At 33.4% G+C, this 17,623-nt stretch overlaps 3 protein-coding genes across 4 annotated transcripts; 1 reads left to right on the forward strand and 2 right to left on the reverse strand.

The window, feature by feature from the left end:
* The first annotated feature begins 209 nt into the window (after positions 1–209).
* Positions 210–6,624, forward strand: RHL1 (root hair initiation protein root hairless 1 (RHL1)). Of its 2 annotated transcripts, none has more exons than XM_016348488.3 (12): positions 210–681; positions 1,252–1,362; positions 1,832–1,918; positions 2,080–2,291; positions 2,768–2,840; positions 3,138–3,356; positions 4,287–4,320; positions 4,404–4,453; positions 4,548–4,596; positions 5,222–5,256; positions 5,801–5,881; positions 6,003–6,624. In XM_016348488.3, the coding sequence occupies exons 1-12, from the start codon at positions 340–342 to the stop codon at positions 6,036–6,038; spliced, it is 1,329 nt and encodes a 442-aa protein (XP_016203974.1). In that variant the 5' UTR covers positions 210–339; the 3' UTR covers positions 6,039–6,624. The 2 variants fall into 2 exon arrangements, with proteins under 2 accessions (XP_016203974.1, XP_088345233.1); XM_088489107.1 differs by having other exon boundaries at positions 4,290–4,320.
* A 1,944-nt stretch (positions 6,625–8,568) lies between these two features.
* On the reverse strand, positions 8,569–12,375 carry LOC107644603 (putative metal-nicotianamine transporter YSL7). Its single transcript, XM_021103076.2, has 6 exons — positions 11,854–12,375; positions 10,927–11,081; positions 10,563–10,660; positions 10,347–10,481; positions 10,015–10,204; positions 8,569–9,930 (listed from the first exon to the last, which is right to left on the reverse strand). Exons 1-6 carry the CDS (start codon positions 12,305–12,307, stop codon positions 8,830–8,832), a joined length of 2,133 nt encoding a protein of 710 aa, XP_020958735.1. The 5' UTR covers positions 12,308–12,375; the 3' UTR covers positions 8,569–8,829.
* A 2,213-nt stretch (positions 12,376–14,588) lies between these two features.
* Positions 14,589–16,656, reverse strand: LOC107642171 (uncharacterized). Its single transcript, XM_088486097.1, has 2 exons — positions 16,468–16,656; positions 14,589–16,059 (listed from the first exon to the last, which is right to left on the reverse strand). The coding sequence occupies exons 1-2, from the start codon at positions 16,529–16,531 to the stop codon at positions 14,759–14,761; spliced, it is 1,365 nt and encodes a 454-aa protein (XP_088342223.1). The 5' UTR covers positions 16,532–16,656; the 3' UTR covers positions 14,589–14,758.
* Between the last annotated feature and the right edge of the window lie 967 nt (positions 16,657–17,623).

Here is a 17,623-nt window from a genome sequence, read left to right on the forward strand (position 1 = left end):
CATAAACTAATTTAAGATATAACTCATTAGCCTCCTCAACTAAATTTTAGTAGGCCAAAATAAAGTAAAATAGCAATTATTTAAACTTTCAAACATATTCTTAACTTGTGCTGCACAAATATTTATAGCTTTTTTATTTATTTAAAAAATGAAAAAGAGGTTATACTGTTATAGAATAATATTATTTGTTAGTATTATTTAGTTTTGATAGAACAAGCTGAAAGCCTGAAACAAAACAAGTGAACCTTAAACCCAGTGATAATTATTAATTAAAGCTGACACGAAGAAAAATAATTTATTTCCCGCCTCTGACTGTGAGCGCCGAAGAAGAGAATCTCAATGGCGCGCGGAAAGAAGAAGAACGTCGACGAAGCCGAAGCAACTGACATGGATCCCTCAACAAACTCTGAAGCCATAGAGCGCAAGAGGCTCAAGGCGTTGGCGTTCTCCACCGGCATTCTCTCCGACGTTCCCGACGGCGACGCCGCTTCCGTCCAACTGAAGCCGTCATCGACGGTGGCGAAGCACCACGGTAAGGACATCATCAAGAAGTCTCAGAGGAAGAGCACAAGGTTCCTCTTCTCGTTCCCCGGCCTCCTTGCTCCCATCGCCGGCGGTAAGATCGGCGAGCTCACGGATCTAGGAACGAAAAACCCTATTCTCTACCTCGATTTTCCGCAGGTTATCTCCATTTTTAAATTTAATTTGAACTTTTTATGCTAAAATGAAATTTTACTTGAGTTTTGTTTGTAATTGAGAGCGAGATGGTAGCGTGTCAGAGATAGTATAATTAGCTCTTATTTAGGTTAACTTCGTGTTTCATTTGAAAAAAACAAAAGTGTATAGTTTAGCTACTCACTGCATTATTTTCAATGTTTCGAAGGATGCGATTTTGTTGTTCTTAGTTGCTAGGGTCAACTATGATGAGGCAGAAAGAGAGAAGGAACTGCGAGAATAACTGAAAATAGAGAATGAGGAGATATTTTATCTTCATCATGCGATCAGCTACCCTGGTTTTGTACCAATTGTGATTTAACTGCCTACTGCAGTTTGTAACTAATTCTAACAACTTGGTTTTGGAATAGCCGCCACATAAAATGTAAATACTGTATTATAGTTTCAGTACTAAGGTCGGTTTGGGTTTCTGTGAAATAGTATGAGTATGAGCAGTTGCTTGCTTTGGATGGATTATAAGTATTGGGTTTGTTGCTTTATGTTTTGGTATCTGAAGTGATTTCTCTTACCTTCCAGGGCCAAATGAAGTTATTTGGTACTATTGTATATCCCAAGAACAGATACCTGACTTTACAGTTCTCCAGAGGTGGGAAGAATGTAATGTGCGAAGATTCTTTTGATAACATGGTTGGCTTTCTATCCCACTTCATTGTTATCTTCATTTTTGTTGACGCCTGATCTAGATAGTGCAAGTTAGATGATGCTTAAGGTGCTCAACTAAATAAATTTCTCCTTGTTACCTCCTATCACAGGCTTTTAATATATTCATTTCATGATGGGTGAATAGGTTTGTAGTTAACAGTATGGTCTATCATAAGACACAGTGGTATTCTTTCCCTTGTTAGTGGGAAAATGCATTGTTGTTATTGTTGTTGTTTCATTGTATAAATTAATGTAGTTTCAATTCCTATGTTTACCCTATGTAACATACAGATGTCTAGATCTAACAATGCTTTGTGTTCTTCCTGAATCTCTTGCTTTTAGTCTAGGAACTATGATCTTATGCATGTCTTTCTGATTGTTCATTTGCAATTTTGTGTTTCCTGTAATTGGGATTTTCTGCATGAAGTAATTGATAATTTCATGCTTTCAATAGATTGTATTTTCGGATGCATGGTGGATTGGGAGGAAAGATGAGAATCCAGAAGAAGCTAAGCTGGAATTTCCTAAAGAATTGCATGAGGTTAGCAATATTTACACTGTCACAGTTACCTAATTATAGAGACAACTGTTGCGTGCTTCTATATTTGGCATGAAGGAAAAATGAAATCTCCCCCCTTCCATGCCTCCTCCTCCCTCTCTTGTGTGGCTGATACAACTGTTTGGAGTTTCTTTCTATTTCAGGGACAGCAAGCTGAATATGACTTTAAAGGGGGTGCAGGTGCAAATTCTGCAGTTAATAAAGCTGTTCACAAAACCAAAATTCAATGTGCAGAATCAGATTCACCAATGACACCAGTTGACAATGATCTATCAGATAGTGAAATGAATTCAAAAGATATGAAGGAAACGGTCCCAGTCCGCCATTCAGGAAGAATTACAAGAAAATCATATAAGTATGACCCTCTTCTATATTAGTTTACTTGATGTGTGCCAGTATAAAGTCATGAAAAATTATCATGGTTTGGTCATGATAGCAGCAGATTAAATAAAATTATTAAGAATTCCTTATTTTGTAATAGGAGACATTCTTCAATCTATGTAGTCAACTCCTCTTACTCAAGAAAGGCTTTTTAATTCTTGTTGATGATAATGTTGATGTGTAAACAGAATTCTTCCATATTTCTTTATGCGTATTGCTAACTGGACATAAAATCATGAAAAGTTGTGGTGTTCTTATAAACACATTATTGCCATATTGTGAAGTTGTGCTGGAACCAGGGGCCTAATCTGCCTTGAAACTTAGTGCTAAAATGTTCATATATAATTTTCTGTTAAACTATTTTGCTGAGTTATTTAGGAGGATGATCTGACTTAAATTAGTATTATTGTGACTGAAGGCCGTACTTATGTGGTTCTTTTTTTGGACCAGATTTACAGAACTTTCTTCTGATGATAGTTCTGGTGCAAGCAGCCCTGACCTTTCTGAAGATGAAGAAAAATTGGTACAAGTTGATGCTATTGTAGACGATCACCAGATTGAATAATTCTAATAGTCTGTTTTGGATCCCCTTGATATTTGGGGGTAAAAAGTTCAGGATTTAATTCTACGTAGATTTTTTTCATAAAAAACTCTATTCCCTTAATACTTTACCCTCATTACTTGCAACTGTGTTCAACATTATTTGTCCTTTTTGCTTTTTATTTCTTCGATCATCATTAAAATGTCGAAATTTAGAAATTCATTGATCTTATATTTTATATTGAAGTTTTATTCTATCTTTGTTAACTCATCAATACAGGGAAAAAGTCCATGCCCTGTAGTTGTTGACATTGATAATGAGGATACAACCGAAGTGGATCAAGTCCGTGAGGAAAATAAAGAGCATGCTTCAGGCTTAAAATCTAAGAAAGTTCCTCGATCTGCTTCAGCCACTGCAAATAATGAAGTTGTGTCTAGTAACAATGCTTCACTTGTCCAGCCTACTATAGGCACATTATTCAAGAAAGCAGAAGAGAAGGTAAGGTTTTGACACTGTAAGCAGGACCAGCATTTAATTTCAGTATATCTCAATATTAGTCTATTCTTTTTCTTTTTGTATTAAAGATTCTCTGTAGTCGAATATTGCGCCTCCTCTCAGTTTATAGTTCAACATACAAGATATTTATTAGTCTTTTTAGATGTAGATCTTATGTTTTTTCTTGGTAAGTGCCCTCTGGCAATTTCTATGAATGAAAGTTTGGTCTTCTATAAAAGGAAAAAAGGGCATCGAAGATATGGAGGTGCTTTTTGAATTGCATCTCTAATTAATTAAGAAAATGTTTCTTAGCCTCTTGCTAGACACTAGGTTATGTAGTCTTTTAATGGTGGTTTGAAATCAAATCTTATTTGATCATGGATCTAAGATTTTGTCATATGACCTCTACTTTCTAATATTCTTTTGGAAGATTTGAAGATGTACTTGCTTCTTTTTCTTTTCTTTCTTTTTTTTTGGTTGGGTGGGGTTCTTCCTTGCCGGGAGAGGGGGGGCGGGGGTCAATTGATATGCGTGGGACTGGGATTAATATAAACAATTTTCAAAACCTTAAAAATACATGTTTAGATCATGTAAATCAGCACAAGAATAAGGTTTTTACCTTGTGACCTGGAAGTCATGAGTTAAAATCTACCTACATCTACTTTCCTTAAACATCACTAGGTGGGAGCCTTGTCTAATGTCTAGGTTGCCTGTTTTAAAACGTGGAGATTTTTCACTTCTGATAACTATCTGTCTATCCATGCATGCAATGAGAACACATGATTGTTCATCTCAATCAAGTATCTCTGCATGATACTCTTTGGAAGACCTTAAGGTCTCAATTCTCAATATCTTTCCTTCACACCAAGATGAATTTGAATAATCTGATATTCTTGTATATATTTAATGGTCAAATTCCTTTTTGTTTTTCAGAAGGCTTCAACAAGGAAACCTCAATCATCTGAAGGTTGTAAAACTTTTGTTTCTTTGTATAATTATCAGCAATTGGATTTGTGAAAATTGAATGATAAAACTATTGGTGTTTTTCAGTTACTGGCCAGAAATTGCAGCCTGGTGGTTCAAAAAGAAAGATTGATCAGGTCCTCATTTTCCTGAATACAGAATCATCTTAATAGCAGTAAGTGGTTCAACGTTGGAATATGATAAAAGCTAATAAATTGGCTATTGTTACAGGATGCAGGAACCAAAAAACGGGCAAGGAAGACCAAGGACAAAACTTTCGGTGAATATCCTCCTATCCAACTTAACTCTCTATTGGCTGTGTTTTTATCATTATTAAAATGTAGAAATTCAATCTAAGATGAATGGATCTATGGATATTTCTTTGGAAGTCCTCCGTAAACTTTGAGTAGCTATTAATCTTAGATAAGTTTTGGCCCTATTGATATGGCATGTCCTATGCAATATATGGTTGTTTTCTGACTCTGATATAATCCCTGCCTGAACATCAACAAATCAGTAGAAACTAGAAGACGTTTTATGTTTTTTCTTATTGTTCTTCATGTAGCTGTCCAAAGGGCAGCCCAGTACACAAGCATCCCATGTTAACGCAGGGTCCGGGAAAGGGCTGCACCTAAAGGGTGTAATGTAGGCAGCCTAACCTAATAATTGCATTAGTGGCTGATTCTATGGCTTGAACCCAAGACTTTGAGGTCATACGGAAACAACTCAACCGTTATTTTATTTTATTTTTTTTCTTTTTAGGGAGTTACCAATCTGCATTAAAGGCTGCTTCTTTTCTGTAACTAAATGTCGGTTTTTCGTCTTCTAAAGTTTCTAAAATCTTCTATCTTAATAAGTCATTCACTAACAACTTTGGCAAACTTACGGTGTATGCTATTTTTCAGATGAACATATTACAGTAAAAAGCAAGGGGCATAAGGTAACTTTTTCCCTTTTTAAGTCCATGATTTTACTTATTGGTTGATGCTTATCATAATGTTAAACAGCTCAGCAACTTATATAGGAAGTAAATCTTAGAATTTCTACTGGTTCTCCCGTTCTTTCATGGATTAGCTTTGCTTTCGATAATTGTTTGCCACAAACTGCATTTTGCCATCTCTCAATTTCCTTTTGTTCTGTCTTTGATATTTAAGTTTTCTACTAATACTTTGAGGAACACTCTTTGACTTTATTTTCTTTCTTGAATTTTGATCACTGATTTTTCCGTACCTGCATGAGTGCACTTGCTTCTTGTTTGTCTCTGGTTTCGCATTATATCGTATACTAGGGTTTTAGTCCCTTTTTTTTTTTCACAATGTTTGAATTGGGATATTTTTCCCATTGATCACTTTGGGATTCAATACACTGCCTATTCTGAAAATGTACTCGTTTATCTATGAACCTCTCCCTCTTATGCTCTCTTCTAATAAAACTTGAATTAGCATTTGCACTGCAATATGATTCCTTGGCACTTTTCAATATAGGTTGAAGATGATGATGATGATGATGATGATGATGATGATGATGATGATGATGATGATGATGAATTTTCAAATGCTTCAGAGGTAATTGTTCCTGATACACATGGCTGCATTTGCATGCATGTAGTTCTGTAACCACTGCTAGTTTTTCAATCATCTGAACTGTATTTTATGTTTTTTTTTTTTTTTTTCTTATTTTATTTAGGATGATAATGATAGCGATGAAGACTGGACTGCCTGAGAGTGTGATATGAAACGCAGTTATTAGGCACAGAGATGATAAGGCATAGGTGATGTGGTGACCTTGAAGTCATTATGATGGATGAACTGTGATGATATTCCACTGCTTACCTATCTCTCCAGTGCATACATTAGAGAAGGGGTTTAAGATCGAGAGAGAGAGAATGAAATTTGCTCACTATTTGGTGTTTACCACTTCAGTCTTCATCTTGCAAAATCGAAGTTCATATAAGTGACACAAATTTCAATCATCTTAAAAAGTGTTTTACAAAAGAACATGAAGCTAAAGATGCAAGTTTATGGAGGACTTGAAAAAAAAAAAACGAATGATCGGTAGGTTCTATTGAATATTTAGAAGACTGGTAGTGTGTTTGGTAAAAGGTAGAAACTGATGAATTAATGAATGTTTTTAAGATTGATGTTATAATAGTTTGCCCAATATATATTGTATACTTGTTTTTTGGGTTCAGCGTCTGTCCCTAACCAATCATGGCATGCTTGTTGGTGGTGTTGGTGAGGGGGCAGGTGGAACATATGAAACATACCGAGATATTGAAAAAGGTGAATGTAATCGAAATTTATTCCAAGTTCTTCTTAAGCTTCATTCATGTGGATTTTTACGGAGCAAGTTAAAACTTTATAGTAGACACAATGGAGTAAGAGTTCAGTGATGCAAAGTTACATCAAAGTTCTTGTTACCGGGAGAATTTGTTCAATAACAAATTTCTAGTCCCCTTGGAAGATACTATATGGTCAAAGAAAGCATTCTATATGAGCAAGATATCATTGATAATTGAAAATATGCGATGCCTTGACACTTCTTGTTGTTGACATTGATGGAGTGTTTGAATAAATAGATGACAATATAGATAGTTAAGATAACCATAGAGCAATTTGCTATTGCCCCTATTTTCACAGTTATGAAATGAAGCATGCAGGAGTTTACTTCATTTATATATAAAAGTACTTGGGACAGACACCAATAGTTAAAAGCAGAGACTTTGATCAATGATTTATATAGTAGATTTCATCTGGTACAATAAGATTTTATTCTTATTAGCATTGAATATTTTAACAAAGGAATTTATAAATTTTAGAATATGGAAAGGGAGTTTGCTAGTTTAAACTAATATACTTTAACACAAAATAATCATGTTTTTAATCAATTCAAGTTATGTAGCATGTAATTAAAAGTTTGGATAAAAATAAATTTTTGAACACACATATTGAATATATCATAGAACCATGTAACGATCTCTCTATTTATGTTCCTATGACTATATGAGTAAAATTGATACGATAAATTAATTATTTAAAATTCAACTAAATTATAATATTCTAAGTTCAAATTAAGTACGAAAAAAAAAAGAAAATTTATTGTGCTAAACTGCTAGTGTACTCATTACTCAATAATATTTATTATGCAATTGTAATATATAATAGAAGATAATTATCCTTTATAAATGGATAACATGGGGTACCAATCAGACGTCCACAAATCTGAGTCACAAATCATTTGACTGTTTTAGTTAATATTTTCACGCAATTACATATGAATTTCTACTTTCTACCTTATAAATTGATTGTGCAAGATGGGCAACACCCTCGCTGCCATTGCGATTCTAAGGAAGCGGAAACAATATGGAAGAGGGTGGATGCGTGGCAGATGCTTGCACATAAAATGTCTTCGTCCAAGGATTACTGCGACAAAATGATGTTCCCAAGTCAATAAACTACCTTCAGATTATGAAAGACAGATTTTTTTTTGCGGATGCTACCACTGTGAAATTGCTTATTGATTACTTATCTGCCCACAAAGGAGAGAATGCTTTTCAAGAATTTGTGCAGAAAATTGTTGGAATATATCAATATAACCCATTAGTTCATTAGTTGAATCCAGGATTTGATGTTTTAGCTGTTGTATTATGGCGTAATATATGAGATAATATTTTAAGATTGTTAAATCTTTAATCATTAAATATATTTACATGGTTGGAAAAGGGCTCTTTAGCCTAGAAACTCATCTCTTTTGGGTCAAATTTTCCAATTATTTCTATATATCTCCTTAGCATTAGATTTTTGGTTAAGTTTAAGGTGATTGTTATAGTGCTTAAAAAGTAATGCCTAATTTATTAAAAAAAAGTTAAAAATTAATATTTAATTTAAAATGTATAAAAATAAATAATTTTTAAAAATTTAGAATTTATTACAAAAAATAAACTAGACAAAATTTAGACACCATAGAATTAGCCTAAATTCAATTATGGATAATAACAATTTATTTGAATTTGTAAACCAAAAGTAATCAATAATATGCTAATGTTACTTTCTAGCTTATCCTCTAATTGCAATTTGCAAGAATAAATTTCCTTTGCTAAAGAGTATTACAGGTAAGTTTTAAATAATCTAAATGGTTATAGCTCATTGTAATGCAATTTTATTATCAGAATTCATATATTATAAATAGAAGTTGGGAGTATGTATACCTGAAATGAAGATGTTTTAGGAGCCTCAAACTAACACAATCAATCTAAGCATGAAACCAAATACTTGTTGATATAACACTGCACATTTTGTCTTTATCATGTTTGTTCAACTACATGTGAAAGCAGAATTATGAAAATATAAACTTCAACCAATTTTGCTACATACAATTTGACCTTCATTCCCTGAGAAAGTATAGCAGAAACTTGAAAATTGCATCTTAAACTAGTCTTGCACTAAAGTTTAAATCCCAAGAACATGCTTTAAGACTTCCTTAAGACACTGACTGAATTCAAGTCCATTGAACCTCAATTCCCTAAGAAAGTGTCAACCCTGGCATTAGTGGCCCTAGACAAGAACTTCATACAAATAGGTGGTTTAACTCCAGCAAGAGCAAGAATTGAAGAAGGCAGAGTCCATATTCCATCACCACAAATCAAACCAGAAGCTACAGCTGGTCCAAATGCATTAGCCTTAGCCTTGTTCAACTTTTCCCACACAAACAATATCAAACTTCCAACACACATGTCAATGGCAAAGTAGGGTCCTAGATAGAATGGTATTGCCATGGCCATTGGAAGTGGTATGTACCTCCCCCTTTTACCTAGGAAATCTTTGATCATGTTTATTGCAATGGCAGAACCAAAGAGGATATAGCAAAGCAAGAGGCAGTGTTTTGGTAGAGACTTGAAGCCTTCTACACCCAATATGGCCATGTTCCTGAAAACCATTGCATTTGGGGCAGGGTATTCACTATTTGGTGTCCCAAGATCAGGAAATGCTTTGTAGAAAATCCAAAAGACACATGGAGAAACTACACACCCCATTGCTGTGCCAATTACTTGGCTCACAAACATGGAGCGAGGCGAAGCAAGGGTAAGGTAGCCGGTCTTAAAATCTTGCATCAAGTCAGAAGCTGTGGAAACAATGTTCATCATCACCCCACAAGCTGCTAGGCCAGCAAGAACTCCACCATGTGATGAACCGGCCCATGCTCCAATTGTAAAGATGGCAAGCTTTCCATAGGTGGATGCAAGTGACCAATCCGTCAGTCCAGAGCCATAAGAATTGCAAAAGGCTAAGGTAGGAGCAATGAGGTAGATGACAATCATGTAATACCATTTCAGTTGATGAAATATGTGAGGCAAAGTGGCTGTAGAGATGGCAGCTATGGCTACATAGCCTCCAACTGCAAACCATGTGGGAATCTGATCTTTAAGAAAGAGTTGGGTGCGGCGCTGATCATCATAGGATTGCTGAGGAGGCAATGGAGAGTCCTGATCAGCAACAGGAAGAACACTTTCCCTTTTGTTCCGAAATTGAGTATACAAACCCAAGAATGTATGAGTTAGCACCTTGAAGAAGTTATATAAACCATCTCCAAGGATCATAGCTATGGCTAGAAATACCTGAGTTCAAGGTGAAAGATGCATCCAATTAGAAGCATTTAGATTAACAATGGCACTAGAGGTGCTTTGTAACCAAAAACTTACTCTATAACCTTGGATTCCATGAAGGCTGCCGTCGCCAAGGCCCTTAGCATACCAATCACCTTCTCTGTTCTTTATGAGTGGCCACATTAGACCCCATGAAAGGATTCCTCCAAGGAGCACTGATATGTTTATGATGTAGGGGCAAATCATTCCTACTCCAATGTAGGTTGCAGAGAAATCAAAGTAAAACCTGAAGCAAAGTAAAGGCTGAATTAATGATAACTAATTGAGAATGAGTTCCAATATATGAGGTATCTTAGTATTAGATTTATGCACATGTTATTCTCAAGATAAAATGAATGCTTATTTAAAACAAATATGTCACAATGTACCTGTTCTGATATGCTTTGAGCCCCAGTGAAGGGAAGGCTTGAAATCCACATTGGTCAGTGGCTGTATAGAACCATTGAAAGAAACCCCATAGAAAACTAAAACTGAAGAATTTTCCCAAAGTTTTCACTTGCTTCCTGGAGTAGTGGAAAAAGAAACAAGAAATTATTTTTGGATATCCAACTTTTGATGCAGTTAGAGTCTGCTAAAGTTCATACTTTGCTAATTTGGCTCCCTGAGGAGTGTGGAAACTGTTGATAAGATGAGCAGTTGCAGTACCACTTGGATATGTCAATTTGAAGTCAATAACCATAATCTGCAGCATGCAAATGAAAATTGAGACAATGATAAGTTGATAACAAATGGTAAGTTGGTAACAGTAAAATATGATAATGAATAAACATCCAATTTGGTACTAAAAGAATTTTAGATCAGACATTTTAGTTCTCAACAAATTTTTATTCTTTAGAAGTCTTCAAGAATTACTCCCATCATGCTATTTCATTTTCCAATATATTGTACTAAAAAAAAAAGTTAAACGGAAATGGATAATGCAATCAATGTTTGAAGAAGTAGTCATACCTTTCTAAGAGGTACAACTGAGAAGAGTCCAAGAAAGCTAACAACAAATAGAAAAGCAATCATCCATCCTAATTTTGGGTCCTTAAAGTCACTGCTATCTGATGTTTGATCAGCCACTCGTTTACTCATTCCAAATAGGTAACTCCCAAATCCTCCTGATCATATAAAAGTCAAACACAGAATCTGAATCAGAATTTTCAGTTAGCATGAGCCTCCTATTATGACTTAATAACAAAATGTTATCCAAAACGTTCAATTTTGTCAAATAACAATGATATAATTTTCCAACTTAGATTAACATTACCTTAGTGATAGATGATATAGTGAGCATGGTTTCACATATACCTCTTATAGAATATAGAGTAATCATCAAGTTTTTCTTTAATATTTTTCTTTTCTGTTTTTTTTTGCACCTCTCAAATTTGTTTTGGTATATACTGAAACTCAAGACACAAAAATGGCATTATCTTTGAATTCATGATATCATCTGGCCTTAAATTTCTTCAAAATTAGTTAAAGTTGGTTACATACATATTTAGTTAACCACTTTAGTGTTGAAGATTTTTCAGTGAAATTTATACAAATTCAATCTTGGTCCACAGAGTTCCACATCATGCCAGAATACTAATCAAGGAGAAAAGTATATACTTTTTCTTTTTTATTTTTACTTTTCTATGAGCAAAAAGTGAAAAAAAAAAAAAAAAACACTAGTATTCACTCTTAATTTCAATGCTAAGGTAACAATCCTACTCTAGAGACTAATCACAGATCATATTTCAAGACATCTGTTTAGAAAGTTTAAAAAGTGTTTTAAAGATATCCAATCATGTATTGTCAGTCAATAAAAGTATTTAACTCAAACATGCATGAATTTGATTGAATGACAGTTTACAATTTTAGAAAAGGACATAGCAAAAGAAGTTATACCACTAAAAGCTATGCCAGAGGATGCAACAACACATGTTTGGATGACAGTGTTCTCTTGCCTTGTAAAAGGTTGTTTCAACATTCCAGAACCTTCCAAGAACTTGGTCCATGTCTTAACAAAGAAGAACCCCAGAAGCCCTGCAGACACATTCAGAGAAGGTATGATTCCAACTGTGAGGTTGAGCTTCATGACTATGAAGGTGAAGAGTATGCTGAGTGCAAGGCTCACTGCAAAAGCTCTCAAAGTTAGTTGGTTCCTCCATGATGGAACCAGCTTGTGTTGAAACACCTTCTCCACTGAAACCTCTTCTTCCCTCAGTTCTATGGTACCATTTTGTCTTGATTCATGCTCTATGGTACCATCATCTCCATGATCATGATCATGTTCATGATGATCAAGAGAGTCAAGACCATTCTCCATCACCATCCTATCCCCACTTCTATGTTGGGCCATTAATTTAGTTGTAGTTTGTAGTCCTTTTTATAACCAACAAGAAGTTGGAATTATGCATGTGAATGTATCCACAAGTTGGTGTCTCAAAAGTCACAGCTTTTGTAGAGGTCACTACAGTCTATTAATCAAGGATACGAAAACCGAACCGGTCATAAAACTGGTAGAATTGAAGGTTCAATTGAAAATTTGAAATTTAATCGAATATAATAAAATAATATATTTATAATAAATATATATTTTTTATTTATTATTTTAAATCGATTAATCGTTAAAAATAAACCGGTTTAATCAATTAATCAATCTTTTATTATTTTTTTTTATTTTAGACCAATTTACTGCCAAACTATTTTTTATCTTGAACCGAATTAATTCAATACCCATTTTTTATTAACCGAATTGAACCAATAAATTCAATCCAATTCTTATAACAATGCCAATATGCCATTAGTTGTGTTCATTTCGTTTTATTCCAAATCAGTAGTCTAATGTACTGTTTAACACTTTAACTTGTATATGTCCATTCTTTTAATGATGTTTTGCTTTTTAATCTTTTTAAAAAAATATAATAGTTAATAAATATATATAAATTAGTAGTCAATCTCACTACTAAAAACTCGATCCAAGATATTATTATAGTAGAATTATTAAAAATATGAAAACAAGCTGGAATATTAATATGTGCTATGTGAAATAGTTGACTTGACTAATATAGCACACAATAATATTGGGGGACTTTGGATTTGAGATGGCAATAGGGAGATATTCAAGTGGACTTGGATTCTTAAAAGTGAGATTATTGTAGAGTTGTAGTGTCTCATTTGATGGCTACAAACCAATGGGAATGGGAATGTAAAACATTGCATGATATTAAGATTATAGACCAATGATTAAAAAGGTATTTGCCTTAAATCAATCATCATTGGGGCGTCATTAAGTTATTATTATTATTTTTTATTTCAATAGAAAAATATTGTTTAGAATGTTATGTTTGTTTATTTGGAAGATTATTTTGTACTAAAAACAAAACAAAACTACTAGTATGCAAACATTATATTTGAGAAACTAAAACTTCTTATCTTTTGTGTATCTTTTGTGGGGACAGAGAAAGGAGGATTTCTTATAATATAAAAATTTATAGATAAATAAGAATTTTAATTTTTATAGAAAAATTTATCCAAACTAACTACTAAAAAAACTAAAAAAGTTAAACCTTACCCTTTTCCATTCTTAGCTTCCTTCCTATTTGGCTGCTCCAAATTTTAAGGTATCTATTAGATGTGTAGCAGATATGTAATAATAATAAAAAAAAAAAAAAAACACTGCAAATAAGATTTATTCTTACTGAGGATAAGCTACAAAGTAGCGTTAGCATAATAAGGGTTACCTTTTCGATGGCAGATGCAACTAAATAATTATTATGCCTGACTTGGCCAAATATTTTATCCCGAAAGAAATAAGTTGCTATGCTCAAAAGCCTTTTTTAAATCATACAAATTATTTATTGATTAAATATTTGATAATATTAAGATATTATATTGTATATTAAGCTAAAAACACAATTAGAATTTTTTTTTAACGTAATTTCAATCAGAATAATTAATTAAACACAACATACAAAATATAACAAAAATATATTTTACATTAATTTTTAAAGTTTTTATTAAATAATTAAAAAAAAATTAGTTTGGCCCTCGCGTCTGACGAGCCTAGTTCGAGTTATACATAATTACAAGTAAAACCAAGGCATCTCATATTTTCAATTACAATTATATCTTGATAATATAAATTTTTTTTTTTAAAAAAAATATTGTTCACAGTATCCCCCAACCTAACATTCTAACAAGACAAGGATTTATTAGGTACACAAATGATATATGATTTTACATCATTGAGCTTTGGTTGGTATATGAATAGGCCAGCCTTCCCCAAAATGGAGGCTCTTTGTCCCGGTAAAATTTAGGATGTTATATTTAATGGTATTTATATAATATTCTAGAGTGTTTGAGATTGTTCTGGAGGACTTGCAGAACCTTCTAAGACATTCTACAATATTATGCAAACAACGTTAAATATAATGTCTGGATCTTCTATAAAACACATAACAAGAATTAAGAAAGGAATCCAATTCAATGCTCACAAACTATCATAAGTTTTACCTTGCTCCGTAAAAACCCACATGAATGAAGCTTAAAACAAACTAGACTAGAATAACACAATGTCAATGCATAACCTTCTCAAGAATGAGATTCTTACTATGCTGTAGCCAATTTGCAAACAAACAGGAACATGGAATGGAAGTCTCAGTTTCATATTGTTCAGAAAGTCCAGACAAACTTATCCCAATCTAAAGCCTCAAAATTAAACAACCAAGTAATACAGAATATGTCATGCAACATCTGAAACATCAAATCCTCGATTCAAATAATGAACTAATAGGTTATATTTATATATTCAAATAATCTTCTGCACAAATTCTTGAAAAGCATTGTGGACAGAGCAGTAATCTATAAGCAATTTCACAGTGGTGGCATCTGCAGAAAAACCTTTGTCTTTAATAATCTGAAGATATTTTATTGACTTCAGAACATCATTTTGTCGCAGTAATCCTTGGACGAAGACATTATATGTGCAGGAATTTGGCAGGCAGCCATCCTCTTCCATATTGACCAGTAACTCTTCAGCATTAACCAAAAGTCCTTCCCTACAAAGGCCTTGGATCATTATTGTATAAGTATATACATCAGGCTTCAAGCCTTTTGCTGGCAGACAGGAGAAGAGTTCACGTGCATCATTTAGTTTTCCAGCTTGGCACATCCCATTCATCACCAAACTATAAATTACAATATCAAGATCCAAATTATTCTTCTCCATTTCTCTAAATAATGATATTGCATCAGAAGACAAATGGCATTTGAATAGGCCATCCAATAGAATCCCACAGGTTTGTAGATTAGGATGTTGACCAAACTTGTGCATTGTAAAAAATAATTCTTTAGCAGCTAAAGGTTTACCCACTCTGCAAAATCCACCGATAAGAGTATTCCAAGTCGAATCATTCATATTTAATCCTTTATTGATCATTTCATCCAAGAGATAAATAGCCCTATCAATCCTTTTGATCTTGCACCACCCATGAATTAACGACGCATAAGTCGTAACGTTTGGTAGGCATCCTTTGTGAACCATCAAATCAAATACTTTCATGGCCTCCTCCATTTGACTTAGGAAACAATAACCAGCAATCATTGAGTTATAGGTGACAACATTAGGCTCCTCTCCCATTCGAAGCATTTGACCAAGTATGGCCCTAGCACTTGAAATCTTTCCCTCTTTACAAAGAGCATCCACTAAAATAGTAAAAGTATGCGTATCGGGCACAATTCCCTTTTGTTTCCTCTCTCTCAGTAAGGACACAGCCTCTTGCCATCTGCTGAAAGTACAGAGTCCTTGAATCAAGCAATTGTAAGTGATAGTATTGGGTTGTATACCTTTCGTTGTCATTTCCGAGAATAGACTCAAAGCCTCAGAAACCAGCCCATCCTTGCAAAGACTATCCACAATTGTGCTATAACCCACAACATTAACACTAGGTTTGCAGTTTCTTGTTTCCGTGTTCCTTAGAATGGCAATGGCAGCAGGGGTGTTGCCCGTCTTGCACAATCCATTTATAATTGCTCCAAACGTGTGGGAGTCGGGTTGATATCCCAAGTAATCCATGTGGTCAAGAAACCAAATAGCATAATCCACATTGCCTTCAATACAAAGACCATTAACAATGGTGTTAAATGTGACCACATCGGGCTCCAATCCGATTTTGAACATCATCCCCACCACAGAGAAGGCAAAGGGAGTGTGGTTCAAACGGCACAGGCAATTGACGACAATATTGAGTATATAGACATCAGATTTGAGTCGTAAGGAGAACAAGTATTTGATTAAGGAAATGGCAGCTGTGTAATGCTTCATCTTAACAATAGAGCTAAACAAAAAGTTAAAGTCATTCACGCATGGCAAAGGGTTCATGGAAACCATTTTGTCAAACAGATGCAAAGCAGAATCAAGGTTTTGGAGATTCCTAATAGAATCTACGAGAAGGGGTCTGTCCTTGATGGCATCAATATGAGTGGGAAAAATGAAGGGTTTGGGATGAGAAAGAGTACCAAATTGAGATTGAGATTGCTGCCAAAAGAAACGCAGAGAAGTTCTGGTTGATGAACGCAACATGAGCGAGGAGTGAATAATGATGAGGGTTTCTGGGAGATGAAGCACTCGCCACTGACCACACCAACTACGCTCGCCACGATGTTGTGATTATTTGTGAAGTTCATGGCGATTTGAAGCTGATAGCTACTTAGCTATGTGCAGTTGAAGCTGATAGCTACTTAGCTAGTACTTGTTAGTTAATCTTTTGAATTTTACTTTAGACACTAAAGTGTGATCTCTCACCATTTATTTTATAGGTGGGACCAAAAATAAATATGAGAGAAAAACTATTCAAAGATAGAAAATCACACTTTACCCTCTAAAATACAAATTTAAAATTTAGAGAATCCAAATTCTAATTTTTTTGTTGCTAAAGTTGATACTTAAAAGTTATTAAATAATTTAATATATTTTGACTAAACTATCTTTTAATTTCTTAATTATCAACTTCAACTTTATCTAAGCTCAATTGAGTTTCTATCTTATTTTAAACTTCTATTCAAATAGTTCATGTAAAGTATAATTTATTTTTATTGATATATCTAATTAGACGTAATTATAAAATTATTTTGTATAGATCAAAATTAAATACATTTTATTTAAAATTAGATATTTCGCAAAATAATTAAAATTTTCTAGAAACATACGTTACCTCTTTTAATTATTCTATCCAAGCACTCTTAATCACTTTTATTTATAGTAAAAACAAATTTTTAAAATTAAAAATGTTATTTATATATTAAAATAAAATATAATTTATATATTAAAATTAAATATTAAAATAAATTATTATATATTATATATAAATATAAATATATTTTAATTTATTTTTAATATATATTTTATATTTTAATATATATTTTATATTAATAGTTAATTTTAATGATTAATTTTGATATACTATAGTTGTTTTAGAATTACAAAGAAATGATAAAATGTTTGGATACCCGAAATGAAGTTGTTTTAGGAACTTCAAAATAACACAATCAATCTAAGCATGAAACCAAATACTTGTTGATATAACACTGCACTTTTTGTCTTTATCATATTTGTTCAACTACATGTGAAAGCAGAATTATGAAAATGTAAACTTCAACCAATTTTGCTACATAC

The sequence above is a fragment of the Arachis ipaensis genome, chromosome B5, assembly GCF_059453495.1.
Source record: "Arachis ipaensis isolate K30076 ecotype BB chromosome B5, ASM5945349v1, whole genome shotgun sequence".
In the NCBI taxonomy this organism is placed as follows: domain Eukaryota; kingdom Viridiplantae; phylum Streptophyta; class Magnoliopsida; order Fabales; family Fabaceae; genus Arachis; species Arachis ipaensis.